This window comes from Cervus elaphus, chromosome 8, assembly GCF_910594005.1.
Source record: "Cervus elaphus chromosome 8, mCerEla1.1, whole genome shotgun sequence".
Lineage (NCBI taxonomy): Eukaryota > Metazoa > Chordata > Mammalia > Artiodactyla > Cervidae > Cervus > Cervus elaphus.
Window position 1 is genome coordinate 49,210,802 of NC_057822.1, and position 22,463 is coordinate 49,233,264.

General features: G+C 39.2%; 1 protein-coding gene across 1 annotated transcript in view; it reads left to right on the plus strand.

Annotated features, from left to right (window-relative positions):
- Positions 1-22,463, plus strand: part of DNAH7 (dynein axonemal heavy chain 7) — a 253,080-nt gene that overhangs the window by 15,331 nt on the left and 215,286 nt on the right. Inside the window, exons 3-5 of the mRNA XM_043910523.1 lie at positions 5,288-5,350; positions 10,273-10,381; positions 11,107-11,254. Of these exons, the coding sequence (XP_043766458.1) occupies positions 5,288-5,350; positions 10,273-10,381; positions 11,107-11,254 (320 nt within the window). The remainder of the gene's footprint in view (positions 1-5,287; positions 5,351-10,272; positions 10,382-11,106; positions 11,255-22,463) is intronic.

Below are 22,463 nucleotides of genomic sequence, written 5' to 3' on the forward strand. Positions count from 1 at the left end.
CAGAGTTTCTGTTAAAAAGTCAGTTAATAGGCTTATGAAAATTCCCTTGTCTGTAACTAGTTGGTTTTCCCTTGATGCTTTTAATATTCTGTCTATCTTTACTTTTTTTCCCATTTTTATTTACAGTGTGTAATGTCAAGGCCCTCTCTTTGGGCTGATCTTGTTTGAGACTCTCTGTGCTTCCTCGACCTGGATGTCTATTTCCTTTCCCACATTAAGAAAGTTTTTGGCTATTATGTCTTTAGATGTGTTCTCTTCTTTCTCTTTTATTCTGGGACCCCTATAATGTGAGTGTTGGTAAATTTAACATTGTCCTGGAGATCTCTTAAACTCCTTATTGAAAACGTTTTTGCTTTTCAGCTTGAGTGATTTCCATTACTCTGTCGTCTAGTGTTGATCTATTCCTCTATATCATCTGTCCCCTAATTTTGCCTAATTCTGTATTTTTATTTCTATATAATTGGTAAATTGGATACTTTCCCCAATCTTGGAGAAGTGGCCTTATGTAGGAGATGCCCTGTGGGGCCCAGCAGCATACTCATCTCTGGTCACCAGAGTGCAGTGCTCTAGGGTGCCCCTGTGTGGGCCCTTCTGCCATGGCAGGCTGACCACTGACTACCTCCACTCCAGCCTGCTTGGTTGCCAGGCCCTTCCAAGTATGGAGGCTGCCAGCAACTGGTGGACAGGGCTGGGTCATGAGAAGGCTGGTTGCACAGCTCCAGGCAGTCCTGGAGCTAGTGCCAGCCCACTGGTGGGTGGAGTTGGGTCTTGAGGGGGGCTGGCTGCAAGTCTTGGTGTCCCAGAGCTAATATCAGCCTGCTTGTGGGCAAGGTGCCAGGACTGAGGGTGCTCCTGGGTCTGGTGTTCACTTGCTGTTGAATGAGGCAGTATAATGTTGCTAGTGCTGGTCCACTGGTGGTTGGCGTTACATCTCAGGATCTCTGGCTTTGAGGGTCCCAGAGTTGCTGTTGGCCCCACTGGTGGGTGAGGCCAGGTCCCAGTGCTAATGCTGGCTGCCTGGTGGGTAAAGCCAGTTCTTGGTGTGTCTGTATGCAAGGTCCAGGATCTGGGACCTGGTGTCTGCCTGATGGTGAGTGGTCCAGGTCCTGGGCCCCTCTGATGGGTAGTGCCAAATTTCTAGGTGTCTGGGAGCTGAAAGGGGTTGATGGCATCTAGTCTGCTGGTGGGTGAGGCTGTGTACCAGTGCTGGTAAGCTAGAGGGAGGGTTCTACAACATTGCTTGCTAGCACCAATGTCCTTATGGTAGAATGAGCTCCCCAAAATGGCTGTCACCAGCATCCGTGTCTCCAAGTTGAGTCCCAGTTGCCTCCTTCCTCTCTGGAAGGCTGTCTGGTATCAGCAAGTGGGTCTGACTTAGGCTCCTTTCAAATTATTGCTTCTTCCCTGGGCCTTGGAGAATGTGAGATTTTGCATGTATCCTTTAAGAGTAAAGTCTGTTTCTTAGAGCCTTCTGGCTCTCCCCAAAGCAAGTACACTGGCCTTTAAAGCCAGACATTCCGGGGGCTTGTCTCCCTGGTGCTGGACCTCTGGGCTGGAGAGCCTCATGCAGAGGTCAAAGAGGTTTCTTCAGGAGAGTCTCTGCAGTTGAGATTATTCTCCCTTTTGTGGGTCACTTGCCCAGGGGTATGAGTCTTGACTATGTAACATCTCTGTCCCTCATACATGTCTTATTGTGTCTTATTGTGGTTTCTTCTTTATATCTTTATTTGCAGAATATGTTTCTGTAAGTCTTCAGGTCATTCTCATTGAGAGTTCTGTAACTATTTGTGATTTTGGTGTGCCCATGGTGGGAGGTGATCTCAGGGTTTTCCTGCTCTGCCATCTTGGCCCTAATTCCTTTCTCTTTACTCTTTAAAGGCTTGGTTAACCAATTTGTAATTTTTCTTATGATAAAGTCAATTGTTTTAAGGTCAGTTTATCCAACTCTGTAAGATTGAATTATTAGTAGGCTGAGATGGAACAGATTAACAGGATAGGAGAGCAGGATAAATACATACACAAATTATATTTCAGACAGAATTTAAACGATAAGAGAATTACCAAAAGAGTGCTATACATATTAAAAAATTGCTCACCTGCAATTGGAGGGTTTTTTTTTAAATCTAAATTTAATATTGGCCTTGAATAAAGTGTTGATTTTAACAGGGATATTGAGGAACACATTGGTGGCTCTGTTAAGGTACTTAATACTAGCTGAAATAACAGACAGACCCTCAAATCTCAGAGACAACCTAACAGAGATTACCCCTTGATCATGTGAAGTCAGATGAGAGTCAGGTAGCCCTCCTTCACCTTATAGCAAAACTGGCAGAAACACTTGGCTCCTCACTGGCTGTGGCAGGAATGAGAACGCTATGAATGAGGCACACCTCTTCTGAAACTACCTGATGTGGTGCTCACTTTTCATTGGCTGACTAGAGTTACAAGGCTATGAAGTAACTATAACAGATGCTGGGAAGTGAAAAGGGCATATTGAGGAGGCTTTGAAAACCAAGTTGAAGACTTGTGTTTACTTTAATACAGGGCCTTTTGATCTTTCTGGCCAAGGGAGCAGAGGTTCAGAGCTGTGTCTTAACAAGATTATGTGACCTTCAGTTACTAGCATTTTCTGTAAATCAAGGTCCATTTATCTCCAATTGCCTGGTTTATTAAAAGCTGTTGAACTATCCTCGGTAATGACTCTAGTTTCCTTCTCGCCGATCTTATTTACTGCTACCAGGACGGTTAATCCACCTTTGTGGGTCGTTGCATGATGAATACCATGATGGTGTAATTTATCACGCAAACGGTGCTGCCACTGAGGGTGAAAGCGCTACTGCTGATGCTTAGCTAAGAGGTGTGAACTGGGACTGTCTCCAGCAAACCGGGGCTGGAGGTTACTCCAAGAGGAGACAGTGACGGTTCTCTGCTGCCAGCCAGGCCAATCAAGCCTCCAGGCCCATGTCTTCTATAATATAGCAGCACCCCTGTCCAGCCCTTTCTTGCCCTTGATTTACATCTCTACTCAAACAAAACCTCTGAAAAGAGGCCTCACTACCATAATCTAACCAAGTGCTTCTCTGTCTTTCCCCACTCAATCCCTTTGCCCAGTTTTATTGTTTCCTTTGCACTTATCGCATCCTGAAATTATGTTACATTTGTTCTGAAGTAGCTATCTCTATCCCCACTAGAATGTAAGCTCCACCAGAGGAGGGACTTTGTTTTGTCCATGGGTATATATCCAGTGCCTTAAAGAGAGCTCTACATGTGGTAGGGATTCAGTAAATCTTTGTCTAAATAAGAGAATTGTCATACCTTCTACTTCACCACCAACCCCAGTATCCCCTCCCAGGTCATCATTGGTGCTACTTCCTCTGTCTTTAGGAAGCTTGTTGCTGCTACTCTGGGAGATGCAGTTGAGACTCAAGGCTAAGTTTCCATCCTTTCTCATTTTGGAAGTTTCTTTGAGTACTGTGTTCCACACCATCTCCTATCCTGCATGAAAGCATATAATTTTTAATACTTACTGAACTGTGTACTGTGTGGAGGCAGAGACTACCTCATTGAAGAAGACCTCAATGGAGACTTCCCTGGTGGTCCAGTGGTTAAGAATCTGCCTTGCAGTGCAGGGGATGTGGGCTCAATCCCTGGTCAGGAACTAAGACCCCACATTCCCCAGAGCAACTAAGCCACTGTGCCATGACTAGAGAATCCATGCACCACAATGAAAGATCCCGCATGATGCAGCAAATACCCAATGCAGAAAAAGAAATAGTTTTTTAAAAAGTCCTCATGTATACAATACTCACAAAAGTGGTGCACTACTTACCTCACAGAGCTGTAAAGAGAACTGAAGGAGGTAGTTCTTGTAAACTTCTTAATACATAGCACACGGTGTGATCAATATAAAAGATATTCTCATCAATATAAAGATTGACAAGATAATTTAAATTTCTTTTTGTACTTTGTACTGTGTCTTCAAAAATCTATGTATTTTACTGTTAAACACATCTCACTTCATATGAGCCACATTTCAAGTGGTCAATGGCTCCAGGTGGCTAATGGATGCTGTAGCTGAAAACAGAAATAGCAGACATAAAGCCGTTCCTTTTGGGACTATGGGAGATTGATTCAGGGAAGAGACTTGGAAGATACATTCCTTCTCCAAAGCCTGCATTAAGGTCTCTTGGAGAGGAAATGGCTCTGGGCCACCTGGGTGCCAAAGGCATTTGCTGAAGTTTTGCAGACTTAGGCTGGGAGGTAAGAAAACCATGTGCTTGCATGTGGAAGAATTTGAAAGGAAATCTCCCTCTGCGATGTAAGGGAAACTTTCTGGAAAGCTGCCCTTAGGGATGCCCATGCAAACCTGCCACCCTGCTGGAGGGGGTCTGCCACTGGGTCAGCCACACGCCACAGGCTGGGAAAGTACCCATGGGCAAAGATGCTAACTGGCAGCCATACCATGGAAACAATGAGAAAAACCCTAGAACCAGAAAGAGGGTCCCCTCCCCTCACAGAGATGTTTTGATACCCTTTATTCTGGTTGGCAAAAGACAGATGTTTAGAGTCCTGTTCAAGAATCACAAAGGAGGGCAAAAAGGGTAGATTTGGAGCTGAGAGGCAATAAGATGACCATTGGCAAAAAGCATAACTTATATATGTATTTTTACATTTATTTATTTTCAGTTGAAGGATAATTGCTCTACAATATTGTATTGGTTTCTGCCATACATCAACATGAATTAGCACAAGTTATATTATCTGCTTTATGGATGGAAGTATGATTCTCAACAGTGTCTTCTCTTACCTAAGTGAAATTCCTACCATGGAATCATACTCTCTTCAAAGTATCAGCACTTTTCCCTGAAAGTTGCTGCTAAAAAGTACATGTTACTTCCAGTAACTTGAGGATGCGTTAACGTGAATACACTGTCAGCTTAGTAAGTGGAGCATTCTGGTTATCAGAGGACAAAAATGGTATTTTAGTGATAGAGAAGGGGGATGGAGCAGAGTAAGCCCTGGACACTAACTAGATCCAGATAAATTCCAAGGAGATGATGTAATGGACAAGAGGCTTTGCACATTTTTAAAGCTTTCTGACAGGTATTGTTGGATACTGCTTTCCTTTCTTGCCTTACCATATTCCAAGACAAACATTGAGAATTAAAAAAAAATGGTAGAGTATGCCTTTGAATGAATATTTTGGATACTAAGTGTTTTACTCTAATATTTGATTGTGAGAATAAGTTTTAGCTCTAACAGAGTAAACTTTTTTTTTTGCATGTAGGATAAATCAGCCAGCAAAGAAAAACCTAAGACACCAGGAAGAATTTTACCACAATTGGCTACGGTAATTTACGTGTATACTCCCATTGGGTTTTAGCCCTTTTAAAAATGTTTATTAGTTTTCAAACTTGTAAATAGGTAACTGAACTTATGATTTTGAATTTTGTGCTCAATTTGAGTATGTTCTGATTGAGAAATTCTGAGATGCACATAAAAGGAAAAATGACTATCTTAATAAATGTAAACTATAATTTCCTACTATTCTCTACTGAATATTTGAATATTCTGGATAGAAGTGTTTCCAGGATGGTCTAGCAGAAAATATTTCAGTGCTGGAATTAGGGAGTGAAGCTGGGGATTACGTCTTCTCACTAATGGCTCTGCCATCTAAGGGAGTCACTTAAATCTCTGAGCCTCAGTTTCTGAGTTTGAAAGTATTTAGAAGGGTTAATGATTTTTGAGATGCATTCTTCCGACACTGAAATTTGCCATCTTTTGAAAAATTATCATTATGACTATAAATTGTCATTGTTCTATGGAAGAGGCAGTTAACAAACATTTTCAGTTGACAGGTACTGGGAAAGATATACTTGACTGTAATAAATTTTTCCATTTAGTAGTTATATTGAATTTAATGACATTTAGTGTGCTCTTGTAACTCCTGGAAGTTGAGCTTAAGTGGAGCTTCAGTACAAATAATGTTTTTTTTTTTTTTTAATTGTGATAAAATATACATAACATACAATTGTTTAAACTGTTTTTAATTTATAGTTCATTAATATTAAGCACATTCATATTGTTGTACAGCCATCACCACCCTTCATCTTCAGAACTCTTTATATTGCCAGACTGAAACTCCACACCCACCAGACACTGCCTCTCTGTACCCCCTCTCCTCGGCCCACAGCAACCAGCATTCTTTCTGTCTCTATGTATTTTCCTACTCTAGGTACCTCATGTAAGTGGAGTCATACAGTATTTATCTTTTGATGTCTGGCATATTTCACTTAGTATAATACTCTCAAGTTTCACCCAAAGGATTGTTTTTTGAAAGATATTTTAAAAGCTGAGAACAAACTATAAAATTGAATTTGTGTTGCTTTATACAGAAAGATTCCTGATAATTTAAGATGGAGGACCTTTTTCACTTGTAAAACTTGGCTTACTATTCATAGATAAAGGAAATGAACATTTCAAACTATACATTTTAACTGAAAATTTTTTTAATATTGCCAGATTATGCTGCCAAGTTCCATAGAAGTGAGATGTATCTTTTCTGTGGTTCTACAAAATCTATCTTAAATTTTCTAGCTTAAAAGACAGGACTTGAAATGAAACAGACATATGTTTAAAATTTGATAAATTTTGAAACAAAATTACCCTCAGTTTGTTGCATCTTGTTAGTATACAGGTTTAGAGATGTAAACTCAAGTTTTCTGACTTACTAGTCAGTGGCTGCGTTGAATACTAATCTTGTCATTGGCACATACTAGTCTGAAATGTTTTTGTTGGCTAATTTAAACCTGGTTTTATGTTCTTATTTGGCCATATCTTGCATTTTTTAGCATTCTTTGAGTTTCATGTGTTTTAGGGGAGATCGTATTTTTAAGAGATTTAAAAAAATCCACTGACAAATGACTAAGCAACTTTTATTAGAATATTAAAATTTGTTCTTGGATAAAATTTTCCCAGTAGTTAAAACATAGAGTGATTTTCATTACAGGCCTTTGTTTCTGGTGCTGATCCTTGTTGTTGAAATTAAGGGTAACCCATGCTGGGGGCTCCGATCCTCTTTGAGCTGGGGACCTGATTCTAAACCTTTGTGAACATCTCACTCACCTGAAATCCTTCATGGAGCAAGATCACAGTGGAAGATTGGCAAGGCAGATGAAAGGATGGAAAAACATTGACTTACTGTCTTAGCTTACTTTCCTGTGAAAGAAGAGCTTGAAAAAAGGATTTGTGTGCAGGTAGTTTATTTAAAAGTAGCAATAAAGGATTGGAAAGAGTAAAACTAAAAGCCAGTGCAAGCATGGGCTACCAAGTTCTAGATATGAAAGGAAGACACAGATTCAATTGTCAATGCTTAAAAATAAGTACATTTTACTTTAAAGGCTGCCCATCTGGGTTTCTTGAAGAGCCGTAGGTTCTAGCAGTAGTGGGTCTGTATTCTGGCATCGTAGTAGCTGGCTTGAGCTAATTAACTGCTGCATTTTTTGAAGACAGAGGTTTTCTCCCTAGGACACTGTCCCCAAGGCCCTGTGATGTCTCCTAGCACTGAAGCTGGGTGCCGATTAGCTATCATCACTAGCTTTACTCCCTCTTTTATGATACTTGCCAGAATTGTATGGGTATAAGAATTTATGACCCCTGCCTTAAATGATAGAATGAACGTGTGAGTTGCCAGGGTAATCTAGAGCTGCTAACATCATAAGAATAGGAAGATCCTCTGGAGTTGGATTGGAACTCATTAGTATTGGGGTTCAGCAAGATGGAAGGCTGAAAAATCACTTGCCAATGTCTGAGGCTGAGTAAACTCTGCAGAATGAACACCTGAGTTAGGTAACAGGCACCACATCAAACTAACAGCAGAGCACTTGCTAATGTATTCCAAATGTCACACACCATGCCATTCACAGGCTTTAATGTGATTTGCTGTTGGGTGTGTATGCCTTCTTTCAGTTCAGTTCAGTCACTCAGTTGTGTCCGACTTTGCAACCCCGTGGACTGCAATACGCCAGGCCTCTCCATCCATCACCAATTCCTGGAGTTTACTCAAGCTCATGTTCATTAAATCGGTGATGCCATCCAACCATCTCATCCTCCTCTGTTGTCCCCTTCTCCTCCCACCTTCAATCTTTCCCAGCATCAGGGTCTTTTCAAATGAGTCAGTTCTTTGCATCAGGTAGCCAAAGTATAGGAGTTTTCAGCTTCAGCATCAGTCCTTCCAATGAATATTCAGGACCAATTTCCTTTAGGATGGACTGGTTGGATCTCCTTGTAGTCCAAGGGACTCTCAAGAGTCTTCTCCAACACCACAGTTCAAAAGCATCAATTCTTCAGTCCTTAGCTTTCTTTATAGTCCAAATCTCACATCCATACATGACTACTGGAAAACCATAGCTCTGACTAGACAGACCTTTGTTGACAAAGTAATGTCTCAGCTTTCTAATATGCTATCTAGGTTGGTCATAACTTTTTGTCCAAGGAGCAAGCATATTTTAATTTCATGGCTACAGTCACCATCTGCAGTGATTTTGGAGCCCCCCAAAATAAAGTCTGTCACTGTTTCCACTGTTTCCCCATCTATTTGCCATGAAGTGATGGGACCAGATGCCAGGATCTTCATTTTCTGAATGTTGAGTTTTAAGCCAACTTTTTCACTCTCCTCTTTCACTTGCATCAAGAGGCTCTTTAGTTCTTCTTCACTTTCTGCCATAAGGTTGGTATCATCTGCATATCTGAGGTTATTGGTATTTCTTCCGGCAGTCTTGATTCCAGCATTTCTCATGATGTACTCTGCATATAAGTTAAATAAGCAGGGTGACAGTATACAGCCTTGACATACTTCTTTCCCGTTTTGGAAACAGTCTGTTGTTCCATGTATAGTTCTAACTGTTGCTTCCTGACCTGCATACAGATTTCTCAGGAGGCAGGTCAGGTGGTCTGGTATTCACATCTCTTGAAGAATTTTCCACAGTTTGTTGTGATCCACACAGTCAAAGGCTTTGGCATAGTCAATAAAGCAGAAATAGATGTTTTTCTGGAACTCTCTTGCTTTTTTGATGATCCAATGGATGTTGGCAATTTGATCTCTGGTTCCTCTGCCATTTCTAAATCCAGCTTGAACATCTGGAAGTTCACAGTTTGCATACTGTTGAAGCCTGGGTTAAATAATTTTGAGCATTACTTTACTAGTGTGTGAGATGAGTGCAATTGTGTGGTAGTTTGAGCATTCTTTGTCATTGCCTTTCTTTGGGATTGGAATGAAAACTGACCTTTTCCAGTCCTGTGGCTACTGCTGAGTTTTCCAAATTTGCTGGCATATTGAGTGTAGCAGTTTCACAGCATCATCTTTTAGGATTTGAAATAGCTTAACTGGAATTCCATCACCTCTACTAGCTTTGTTCGTAGTGATGCTTCCTAAGGCCCACTAGACTTTGCATTCCAGGATGTCTGACTCTAGGTGAGTGATCACACCATCGTGATTATCTGGGTCATGAAGATTTTTTTTGTATAGTTCTTTTGTATAGTCTTGCCACCTCTTCTTAATATCTTCTGCTTCTGTTAGGCCCATATCATTTCTGTCCTTTATTGTGCCCATCTTTGCATGAAATGTTCCCTTGGTATCTCTAATTTTCTTGAAGAGATCTCTAGTCTTTCCCATTGTATTATTTTCCTCTATTTCTTTGCATTGATCACCGAAGAAGGCTTTCTTATCTCTCCTTGCTATTCTTTGGAACTCTGCATTTAGATGCTTATATCTTTCCTTTTCTCCTTTGCCTTTCACTTCTCTTCTTTTCATAGCTATTTGTAAGTCCTCCTCAGACAACCATTTGTCTTTTTTGCATTTCTTTTTCTTGGGGATGGTCTTGATCCCTGCCTCCTGTACAACGCCATGAACCTCCATCCATAGTTCTTCAGGGACTCTATCAGATCTGATCTCTTGAATCTATTTGTCACTTCCACTGTATAATCGTAAGGGATTTGATTTAGGTCATACCTGAATGGTCTAGAGGTTTTCCCTACTTTCTTCAGCTTAAGTCTGAATTTGGCAATAAGGAGTTCATGATCTGAGCCACAGTCAGCTCCCAGTCTTGTTTATGTTGATTGTATAGAGTTTCTCCAACTTTGGCTTCAAAGAATATAAGATGTCCTAATTCATTTGAGAAAATGTCTGTGTTTATACATTCTTATGCATTTCATGAAAAGACACCTTCTTTCTATTCTTGTTTTGTTGATGCTATCTAAAATTTCATATTTCAGGTGAGTACAAAGCCCCAGTGGCAGCAGGCGGCTCCATCGTTCCATTTGAATATAAAGCAGGATGAAGATGTTCCAGAGCAGTTTAGTGTTAAAAATGAACAGTCATATGGTAAGAACTCTAATATTCTGTCTTTATTTAAGGAAATTTCCTGGAGGGAAAAAAAAATCACAACATGTAGTTAAAGCAGTGAAACTGTAAAGTTATAATTATGTTTATATCAAGTGGAAAAATTTACCCCAAAAGTATTTCCTCAGAAGATACTTGATTTCACTTCTTCATTGTTTCAGACTGTTGCAAATGCTATAAAAGCTGATAGTTTAGGAATTGCAATGTTTATAATAAAACTTTGATTAACTGTTTTCAGAATTTGCCTCTGTGTCAAAGACTATTGTTTTTTCTAAGGGAGATTGTAATAGGTTGTAAACATTACTTCTAAATTAGTCATATTAATATTTTTATGACTTATTAGATTGATAACATTAAATGTTAACACTTTTTCCTCATAGTTCTTTATTGCTGAAATAGTTTTACATTCTGTGTTTATAATAATTTTAATTTTAAGAAGGTTCTATGCAAAATAGTTGAAAATTTGAGTTTATTTGCATTTATCAAAATATAAAATTAGTTGAATATTCTTGAAATAAAGGTTTCTATTATGATGACATCAAATGAGATTAGTTTAACTTCAAGAAAGGAAATGTGGTTACTTAAGAACTTAAAGAATGTCATTTTTTCATTAAAAGATGGTTCAGTGTTTTATTTTAACCACTTAAATGTTTTGGCTTACTAATGGATGACTAATTTACACCTTTTTTAAAAAAAAAATATTCAAGCTGAATACAAGGAACGCTTTGGGAAAAAGGGCAAGTTACTTGACCAGATTGATGATAGTCATGCTGGACCATCTACTTCCAGAGGAAAGAGCAAATCTCCACATAAAGAACGAGAGAACTTCAGAAGCACTCTTGTTAATGTCATCATGTAAGTTCTGTGAATTAACCAGTGTGTGTTACCCTAGTTAGAGTCCTCGGAAACTCTTTAATCTAATTTTAAGAATTCTGTGCATCTCTAAGGATTCCTGAAAGCCTTGTTGGAATGAGGTTAGGTTATAAATAATGAAAGATTGAGCTTAACTCTATTAAGGTGTCCCATTTTTAAATATCATGATCTGAAAAGGTATGCTGATGAGAATGATAAGTTAAATTCTGTAATAGGGATAGAAGAGAGTTTTACTCAAGCAAAATTTAGGACTATAGTCTGGGAGATATAGGTTCAATATGCATTTGAATTCATAGTCTTCTAGACTACAAAATGGAGGAGGCTTAAAAAGGCAAAAATGAAGAATTATATTTGGAACTGGCAAAAAGGAAGGATGCTTGTTCAGTAAGGATTGGTTGGGGTACAGAATAGTTACATAGTTACAAGGAATTGTAGCTGACAGCTGCTAGCAGATATTATTTTGAGCATAACTGGTGGTACCCTTGAGGTTGGTAACAGTTCGGAAAATACAGGTCCTCAGTTATGCGGGAATATGTCTGAAACCACAGCCAGCTGGCTTAGTTTTAAATGCCTGAAACACAGTTACTCCATTTAGATTTTTAAATTCACTCTTCTCTTTAATGAAATTCAGTCTTCTCTTTAATGGTTAAAACAGATGTACAAGGCATGTTTGATAGGTCGTAAGACAGGCTGTTCGAGTTAGCATGAAGTTCAGGCCAAATCATGTATAAGCCAGAATGACTTACCTGAACCTCAATATGTGAAAATTTCTTCCATCAGGGGTCAATATTAATACTTGATATTGGTTGAGAGAATGGGCTCTCTGGGTGTAGGTATGGTGGTTGGTGGAAGATTTGGGGCAGTTTTTTCCCCATCTTCTCTCTTCAGGTGGTGTGGTGAGTTCCCTGTAGTTGTAGATCTTTTTGTGCAGAGAAGGCAGGAACTGGGGTGAAATGATCAGCGGCATGGTTGGGGCCGGGCTTGCCCAGTCTGAAGTGCAGATCTGTTTACGGAGTGCAGTGCAGATGCAAGTTACCAGTTCCTCTCTGCCTGTTGTTTTTTTTTTCATTGCTTGGTGCTAGTTCTTCAGTAGCCCCTTTCTTTCAGTATGACTTTCAAGGTGCACACGTTGCCATTTGTGAACAGAGTTTAGTGACACATTACATTGAGTCACTCACAGGAGAGCCCCGTTTTCCTGTCCCCATGTGCCGTCTTACTGGCTGGATAAGCATCCTGAGGGGAGGGCAGTGGTCACTGTATGCTACAAAGGGAAGGCAGTTGTGTGGGCCCCTGTGCAGTTAGGGGCCCGGAGCAGGAGCCTCTGTGGAGTGGCTAGGAGTTGGCTTTTGCCAGGCCCCACTGGGCATTACCAGCTTGGCCCACTTATACCACTTATTTTCAGGTGAGCTCTCTCAGACCACACAAACTGTAAAATCAACCCTTCAAGCCATGGATGGGTGGGCCTCTGGTTACAAATTCTTAGAAGTGACTCTTTCACTTCCCAGTGTCCTGGTCAAAACAGATGGTCTTTTTGAAACTATGTTCCTGTGTCTGTCATTTTTGGTCCTCCCCTGGTTGAAGATAGAGCCCATTTGGGGTTTTAGCTTTATACAGAGTTGTGAGTTTGAATTTGCCATTTAACTCTCGCCTACAAAATCATCTCCTGACCCACATATACATTAAAGTTCAAGGCTCTACCCCACAAGGGCAGCCATAACCACAGGGCTTGGGTGTTCTCTGCCTTATCATTCCATCTTTTTCCTCCTCCTCCTGCTGCTGCTAAGTCACGTCAGTCACGTCCAACTCTGTGTGACCCCATAGACGGCAGCCCAACAGGCTCCTCTGTCCCTGGGATTCTCCAGGCAAGAATACTGGAGTGGGTTGCCATTTCCTTCTCCAGTGCATGAAAGTGAAAAGTGAAAGTGAAATCCCTCAGTCGTGTCCGACTCTTAGTGACCCCATGGACTGTAGCCTACCAGGCTCCTCTGTCCATGGGATTCTCCAGGAAAGAGTACTGGAGTGGGTTTTTCCTCCTGAGTATTTCCTTTTTCCTTGAGAACTTGGCTATGCATTCAAAGGAACTTTGTGACATATTATTCAGTATTTATAGAATTGTATGGGGAGATTTTTCAGATTATCTTTTCTGCTGAGTTTTAAGAAACAGAAGTTTCTTTTTAATCATAAAACTCATGTCCTTTGAGTAAGTAATGACATCCAACCATCTCATCCTCTGTTGCCCTCTTGACTGCCCTCAATCTCTCCCAGCATCAGGGTCTTTTCCAATGAGTCAGTTCTTTGCATCAGGTGGCCAAAGTATCAAAGCTTCAGCATCAGTCCTTCCAATGAATATTCAGGATTGATTTCCTTTAGGATTGGCTGGTTGGATCTCCTTGCTGTCCAAGGGACTCAAGAGTCTTTTCCAACACCACAGTTCGAAAGCATCTATTCTTCAGTGCTCAGCCTTCTTTAGGGTCCAGATGTCAAATCTGTACATGACTATGGAAAAACCATAGCTTTTAGACAGTCCTTTGTCAGCAAAGTGATATCTGTGCTTTTTAATATGCTGTCTAGGTTTGTCATAGCTTTTCTTCCAAGGAGCAAGTGTCTTTTAATTTCATGGCTTCAGTCACCCTCTGCAGTCATTTCGGAGCCCAAGAAAATAAAGTCTGTCACTGTTTCCTTTTCCCCTATCTCTTTGCCATGAAGTGATGGGACCAGATGCCATGATCTTAGTTTTTTGAATGTTGAGTTTTAAGCCAGCTTTATCACTCTCCTCTTTCATCTTCATCAAGAGATTCTGTAGTTCCTCTTTGCTTTCTGCCATTAGGGTGGTGTCATCTGCTTATCTGAGGTTGTTGATATTTCTCCAGGCAATCTTGATTCCAGCTTGTGTTTCATCCAGCCTGGTGTTTCACATGATGTACTCTGCATATAAGTTAAATAAGTGGGGTGACAATACACAGCCTTGATGTACTCCTTTCCCAATTTGGAACTGGTCTGTTGTTCCGTGTCCGGTTCTAACTGTTGCTTCTTGACCTTCCTATGGGTTTCTCAGGAGGCAGGTAAGGTGGACTAATTACAATTCAGTCTGAGTTTCTGGACTTCAGTAACATGTTTAATCCCATTATTAGTTATTGGTATTCCTACATATGTAGGCTTAATTCTAACAGCTTATTTTGTATTTTCTATTTACTATATGTTGCCTTATTTGATCTTTTTTATTATTTCTATTGAATTGAATTTTACATCTTCTTCCTTTATTCCTAGTGTCTTAAAAGTTATAAAACATATTTTTATTGTTTTAGTGGTTACCCTAGCATTTGAAACCATGTGTTATGATTTATAGGGGGCTTCCCAAGTGGCACATTGGTAAAGAATCCACCTGCTAATGCAGGAGATGCAGGTTTGATCCCTGAAGTTCCAGAAGATCCTCTGGAGGAGGAAACAGCAACCCACTCTAGTACACTTGTCTGGGAAATAATCCCATGGACAGAGAAGCCTGGCAGGCTACAGTCCATGGGGTCACAAGACTCTGACACAACTGCACAACTGCATACACACATGCACACACACACATTGTAATTTATATTTTCTTAAGTTTAAAATGCATTTGATTCATTTTCTCACTGAATAATATGAAAGGATTTTGGAGTGCTTTAGCTTAGCTCTGAACTTTCCTTTCATTTTTCATGTGATTGCTTATTTTATTTATACCAATATTTCTAAAATATTTTAGTTTTACCAAGTCCTTAAATTCCCCATACTCTTTTTTTTTCTAAAGTTAACACTTACTTAGATTCACTAATATGTTTTCTAATTTTTTAGAAAATAGTCTTTGCATTCTGCTTCTCACCTCTAGGTTCATTTTCTTTTTTGCTGAAGTCCATCCCTTAGTAGCTCTTCCAGTGAGAATCTGTAGAGAGTAAACCTAAGACTTCCATTTTATAAAGGTCTCTACTAATTTTGCCTTTCTCTTGAAACGATGAGTAAGCTGGCTGCAGAGTTAAAGGATAATAGTAATTTTCCCCTACAAATCTGGAAAACATTAGATTGAAAAATATTAATGAAACATATTAACATTTTCCCCATTTGGTGGTGGTGGTTTAGTCACTAAGTCGTGTCCGACTCTTGCACCCCATGAACAGTAGCCTGCCAGGCTCCTCTGTCCATGGGATTCTCCAGGCAAGAGTACTGGAGTGGGCTGCCATTTCCTTCTCCAGGGGATCTTCCCAACCCAGGAATTGAACCTGGGTCTCCTGCATTGCAGACAGGTTCTTTACCAACTGAGCTATGAGGGAAGCCTCCCCTAGCTTTATTGACAAATAAAATTAAAGTGTATGATGTGATGACTTAATATACATTGTGAAAGAATTTCTACAGTCAATTTAGCACGTCTATCACCTGATATATCTTTTTTTTGATAAGAATCCTTAAGTTTTACTCCTTAAGTACTATCCTTAAGTTACTTGCTAACTTGTTAGCAAATTTAATTTACACAACAGTATTTTCTATATCCACATGATGGCATGTATTATTGTCGATGAGAAGCCTGTGTTGCTTTATTTGTTACTACTTTGCAGTCTGTGTTTGTACAGTCAGTTTGTCTTTTCCCTTTTTTTTCCCCCTGAATGTTATATTTTCATAGTCTTCTATATAGGCTTTAAAAATCACAGATTTATTAAGATATAATTTATACACTATTGAACTCACCCGTATTAAATGTACATTGAATGAATTTTAGTAAATTTCTATTGTTGTACAACCTTCACCAAAATCCACTTTTAGAATACTTCTGTCATCCATAAATTCCCTTTTGCCCATTTCAATTAATCCTCTCTACCACTGGTTGCCCCAGGCAATCATTGATCTGCTTTCTATCTCTGTAGTTTTATCTTTCCTAAAACTTCACATAAATGGAATTGTATAGTATGTATTTGAAACCCATCTTGTTTATTGTTTGGGGCCACTATAAATGATACTGCTATGAGTTTTGCATGCAAGTCTTTTCATGGACGTATGTTTTCACTTCTGGGTAGATACCTAGTTGTAGAAACTCTGTGTTATGTGTTGATAGGAGGTGTATGTTTAAATTAAGACAATTCTAAATTTTCTTTTGCAAATCATCATACTATTTTACATTCCCATAAGAATGAATCTAATCTTTCCACAGTTTTGCCCATGCTTCGTCTTTTGTTTTGTCATTCCAGTAAATGTACTTTTGTATCTTATGGCTTTTAGTTGTATGTCTCTAATGACCAATAACGATGGACATCTCTTTTGTAGTTGTTTGGCATTCACATAATTTCTTTGGGGAATTGTCAATTTAAACCTTTATTTTTCAATTTTAAACTTTTTGCCCATTATTAAAAATCGGGTTGTTTGTCTGATTATTGCATTTTAAGAGTTTTTTATATATTTTCTATGGAAGTTCTTTATCAGATATATCCTTTGAAACTATTTTCTTCCAGTCTATGGCTTATCTTTTAATTTTCCTAATGGAATTTTTAAAAACAGCAAAAGTTTAAAGTTTGAAGCTTGATTTATTGATTTTTTGAAAATAGTTCATTCTTTTAAAGTCATATCTAAGGACCTTTTCCTATCACAAGATTGTAAATATTATGTTTTCTTAGAAGGTTTAGGTTAACTCTGGTTTTAGTTTTGGCTCTCACATTTATATGTATGCTTTATTTAAGTGTCTATGTTGTGAGGTAAGGGTTAAGGTTCTTTTATTTATTTATTTTTTTTTGCATATCAATATCCAAATGTTTCAGCCCCATTGGTTGAAAAGACAGTTTTCATTAAATTACCTTGGCACCTTTGTCAAAAATCATTTGACTATATATAGGTTTCTATTTCCCTTCAACTGTCTGTATTTACACTGCTATCATGTCGTCTTGATCTCTACGGCTTTATATTAAGTTTTGAAATCAGGTAGTTTAGTTCCACAAAATTCTCTTTCAAAATTGTTTTGGCTATTCTAGGCCTTTTGCATTTCCATGTATGTACACTTTAATATCAGCTTGTCACCTTTTTTTATAAAAAAAAGAAAAGCTTACTGAGATATAGTAGACATTGTATTGAATCTATAAATCAATTTTGAGGGAATTGCCATTTCAATAATATTGAGCCTTCCAGTCCATGAACATGTTGTTTCCCTCTATTAAATTAGATTTTATTTAATTGCTCTCAATAGTGTCTTATATTTTTAATGTACAAATCTTAGACTTTAAAAAACTTATTCTTAAGTACTTATCTTTTTGACGTAACTGAAGTTATTTAATTTCATTTTCTGGTTGTTCTTTGTCAGTATACAGAAAAATTGCTTATTAATTTTGTATCATGAGACCTTACTAGTTACTAGTTCTGCAGCTTTTTAAAAGATTCCTTAGAATTTCCTACATATGAATTGTGTTCTCTGCAAATATAGATTTATTTCTTCATTTTCAGTGTAGATATTTTCCTTTTCTTTCTCTTTCTATTTTGCTCTTGGTAGATCTTTCAGTACATTGTTCAATAAAACTTGTGACAGTGAAATTTCAAATGTTATGGGGAAAGCATTCAGTCATTCACATTTATGTAGCATGTTAAATGTAGATTTTTAAGATATTCTTTATTAGATTAAGGTAGTTTGTTGTGAGGTTTTGTCATGAGTGGGTGCTGGATTTTTGTCAAATGCTTTTTTGATGTCCACTGTGATGATCATTTGATTTTTGTTATTTTTTAAATATGGCAGTTCAGTTCAGTCACTCTGTGACCCCACGCACTGCAGCAAGCCAGGCTTCCCTGTCCTTCACTCTCTCAGAGTTTGCTCAAACCCATGTCCATTGAGTCGGTGATATCCAACCATCTCATTCTCTATCGTCCCCTTCTCCTCCTGCCTTAAGTCCTTCCCAGCATCAGGGTCTTTTCCAAGGAGTCAGCTCTTCACATGAGGTGGCCAAAGTATGGGAGTTTCAGCTTCAGCATCAGCCCTTCCAATGAACACCCAGGACTGATCTCCTTTAGGATGGACTGGTTGGAGCTCCTTGAGTCCAAGGGACTCTCAAGAGTCTTCTCCAGGAGCCAAGATGGTGGCGGCGGTCACTCTCTTCCCGGCCGCAGCCCTCGGTGGGGCCCGCCTGGAGGCCTGCGTGGGGCCCAGACAGCTGCAGCCGCAGCACCACGAATCAAGAAATTTGCCATCAATCGATGGGACCCAGACAAGACTGGAGACACCCCTCACATGCAGACTTATGAGATTGATTTGAATAACTGTGGTCCTGTGGTGTTGGATGCTTTAATCAAGATTAAGAATGAAATTGATTCTACCTTGACTTTCCGAAGATCATGCAGAGAAGGCCTCTGCAGCTCCTGTGCCGTAAACATCAACAGAGGCAATACTCTGGCGTGTACCCGCAGGATCGACACCAGCCTCAACAAAGTTTCCACAATCTACCCTCTGCCACATGTGTATGTGATAAAGGATCTTGTTCCTGGTTTGAGCAACTTCTATGCTCAGTAGAAGTCCATCAAGCCTTACTTAAAGAAGAAGGGTGAGTCCCAGGGAGGCAAGGAGCAATATTTGCAGCCCATAGAAGACCATGAGAAATTGGACGGGCTCTGAGTGTATTCTCTGCACCTGCTGCGGTACCAGCCGCCCGAGCTGCCGGTGGAGCGGAGACAAGCGCCTGGGCCCCGCGTCCTCATGCAGGCCTGTCGCTGGATGGTCGACTCCGGAGACGACTTCACGAGGAGCGCCTGGCCGAGCGGCAGGACCCCTTCTCTCTGTACCGATGCCACGCCATCGTGAACTGCACGCGGACCTGCCCCAAGGGACTGGATCCTGGGAAAGCTGCTGCTGAAATCAAGAAGATGATGGCAACCTATAAAGAGAAGCAAGCTTCTGCTTAACTGTGCCATGCTCACCCTGACTGCAGCCGGCTCAGAATGCAGTTGACCTCCGAGCTCCTTCAGAGGTTGTGATTCCCCACAAATATAGCATGCACAATAAACAGTCTAAGAAATTTAAAAAAAAAAGTCTTCTCCAACACCACAGTTCAAAAGCATCAATTCTTTGGTGCTCAGCCTTTGTTATGGTCCAAATCTTTCATCCATACATGACCACTGGAAAAACCATGACTTTGACTAAATGGACCTTTGTTGGCAGAGTAATGTCTCTGCTTTTTAATATGCTGTCTAGGTTGGTCATAACTTTTCTCCCAAGGAGCAAGCGTCTTTTAATTTCATGGCTGCCGTCACCATCTGCAGTGATTTTGGAGCCCCAAAATATAAAGTCTGACACTGTTTCCTTTACATTAATTGCTTTGTATATGTTAAAGAAATCTTGCATTTCTTTTAACTTCATCATTATTTATTTTTATGTAGCCCCTTTTATACATTTGTTAAAATTTTAAGGATTTTCAAGTCTACAAATGAATAGTATGTTACTGTACTTATCTTGTGATGTCTTTGGCTTTGGTATCAGAGCACTACTGGCTTCCTTAAATGAGGTGGGAAGTGTTTCCAACTACTCTGTTTTCCAAATGAATTTGTGTAGAATTGGTATTAGTTGTCCCTTACCTATTTGATAGAACTTATTAGTGAGACCATCTGGACCTGCACTTTTCTTTGTAAAAAGATTATTACTTACTAATTCAATTAGCTCACTTGATGTAGATCTCATCATATTTTCTATTTTTTCTTGAATCATGTTTAGTACTTTATAGCCTTTTAGGAATATTTTCTTTTTATTTAAATTGCCTAATTTGCTGACATAAAGCTGTTCAGATAACTTCCTTGTTCTTAGCCTTTGTGCTCATTTCCTCCCTTGGTACCTGTTGACTGCAAGTCCAGACATTTTCCGGGAGTCTCCAAGGCAGATTTCAATCTCTCCTGCATGAGTTACTGTCTATGGTGTTTTAAATTGTTTCATCTATTCTCTGTCTTCTTTTCATGTTCCGGAAATTTGTTGAAATAATTCTTCAACTGATGACCCTCTAGTTGCTTCACAATCATGGGCTAACATTACTACCATTTTCACAGAAAAACTTGAAAAAATAGATGTTTGTGTTACTATCTTGAACCAAAAATCTCTATTGATAAAGAGAAAAAAATATCAATTTAGTTCTTTCATTTTTGCAAAATAAAATACATCATATTTTCCCTTTAACCAGATAAAGTGTTTCTAGCATTGACTGATTTATTTCTGAAAGGGATGTTGTTTTGATGGAAAGAGCATGGCAGTGTAGAAGTACCTATGAATAATCAAATCCTTGTTTTTATATTTAATTAATGATGTGTAAAGGGGAAGATATTTAATCTCTTTGACATTGTTTCTTCATCTGCACAGTGGGAATAATTATATCACTGTGCCCTGTAACAGTAGGTGTATGATTTAGAGATAATATATGTGGAACTGACTAGGTGATCAGTAAAGAGCTTCTATTATTGTTCCCAGTGAGCAGAATTTTTGCCTGTAGCCACAGAAAAATAGAGTCATAGAGTGTTAGAGCTGAAAGGATCTTCATTCTGATGGCAAGAATTTCTGCAGCCTCTCTTGTTGCCCCAGCCTCCTATCCCCTCCCTCTCCCAACCTCGATGCATCCTTTTAGGTCCATGTTACTCTCACAGAGGATGAAATTTGAGTGTCAGGATTCAGCAGATTAGATAAGATAAGCATTTCTGCCATGAAAAAGAAAAACAACCCAGTTATTAAGGTCATATACTTTATAGTGGCAGAATCTGAGCCCAGATGTCCTGATTCCTGAAGAACATGATGGTCAGTAGTATCTTTTTACTATGCAAACACCAAAATAATAAGGTGGTTTCTTTTGCAGTTAAAATAACCCTTCTCTTTCCAACCACAGAATATCTTGATGATCTCTTACCACTCCTTTCATACACTTATTCCCTCATTTGATAAACATTTAATACTTTGTCTTAAAAGACAAAAATCCTAAATCCTAAAGGATTTAGGTTCTTTTAATTTAAATTGTCTAATTTACTGGCATAAAGCTGTTCAGATAACTTCCTTGTTCTTAGCCTTTGTATTCATTTCCTTCTTTGGTACCTGTTGACTGCGTCTAGACCTTTTTCAGGAGTCTCCTAGGCAGATTTCATTCCTAAATCTACTACGTACTGAATTAAACTGAGACATGACCTGATACACTGCTTGAGACATTGCCTTGACTCTTTCCTCTGGTCCATTTAATTGAAAAGAGTAAGTGTAAAGCTCACAGAATAGTGGATTCCTAGTTTTTCAAAAAAGAAAATAAGTCAAAAGATCCATTCTGGGTACCTACTTTGGTATGATATTTAAGACAGATATTCAATAAACCTCCAGTCCACTCACTGGACAGTTAGTGGGAAAAAGTATTTTATTACACTGTCACTAACCTATATCCATCCCAGATGAAGTTGGGATCCGGAGCATGATACAATCAATGATAAAGAGGGTAAGCTGTTTGAGAACACTTTATTTCTTTGAAGATGTGAACATAGGAGCCCCATGCTGCTGTTGCTAAGTCACTTCAGTCGTGTCTGACTCTGTGCGATCCCATAGACAGCAGCCCACCAGGCTCCCCCGTCCCTGGGATATTCCAGGCAGGAACACTGGAGTGGGCTGCCATTTCCCTTTCCAATGTGTGAAAGTGAAAAGTCAAAGTGAAGTTGCTAAGTCGTGTCCGACTCTTAGCGACCCCATGGACCGCAGCCCACCAGGCTCCCCCATCCACGGGATTTTCCAGGCAAGAGTACTGGAGTGGGGTGTCATTGCCTTCTCCATAGGAAGTCGCAAAATGTGGATCATATCTGGTGCAGATTTTGAAGTAAATTATACCTAGAAACATTACAGTATTGTATGAACAATTAGTCAATAATAAACACATAGGAGCATAGGAACTTCTATGTCACTTGTTGCTAACTTTTAATGTGGCCCTAGAAATCGGAGAAATGGTCTTTGGAAGAAACTATACTCAAAATCTTTCCCATCCGTGCTTTTCTAAACCTTATTTATAAATAGTCATACATGTTTCAAGAATAATGCAAGAACATTTCTATAAAATTTCAGGAGAGAGATGATTTTGGATCAGTGAAGAAGAATGAATAAAGCTTATCAAAAAGGATGTGGCCTCTGATTTAGATATTTCAAATCACTTCCAGTATACCTGGGTGTGTGTCTATGAATAAAGAGAAAGTAATCTGGGAGGAATAT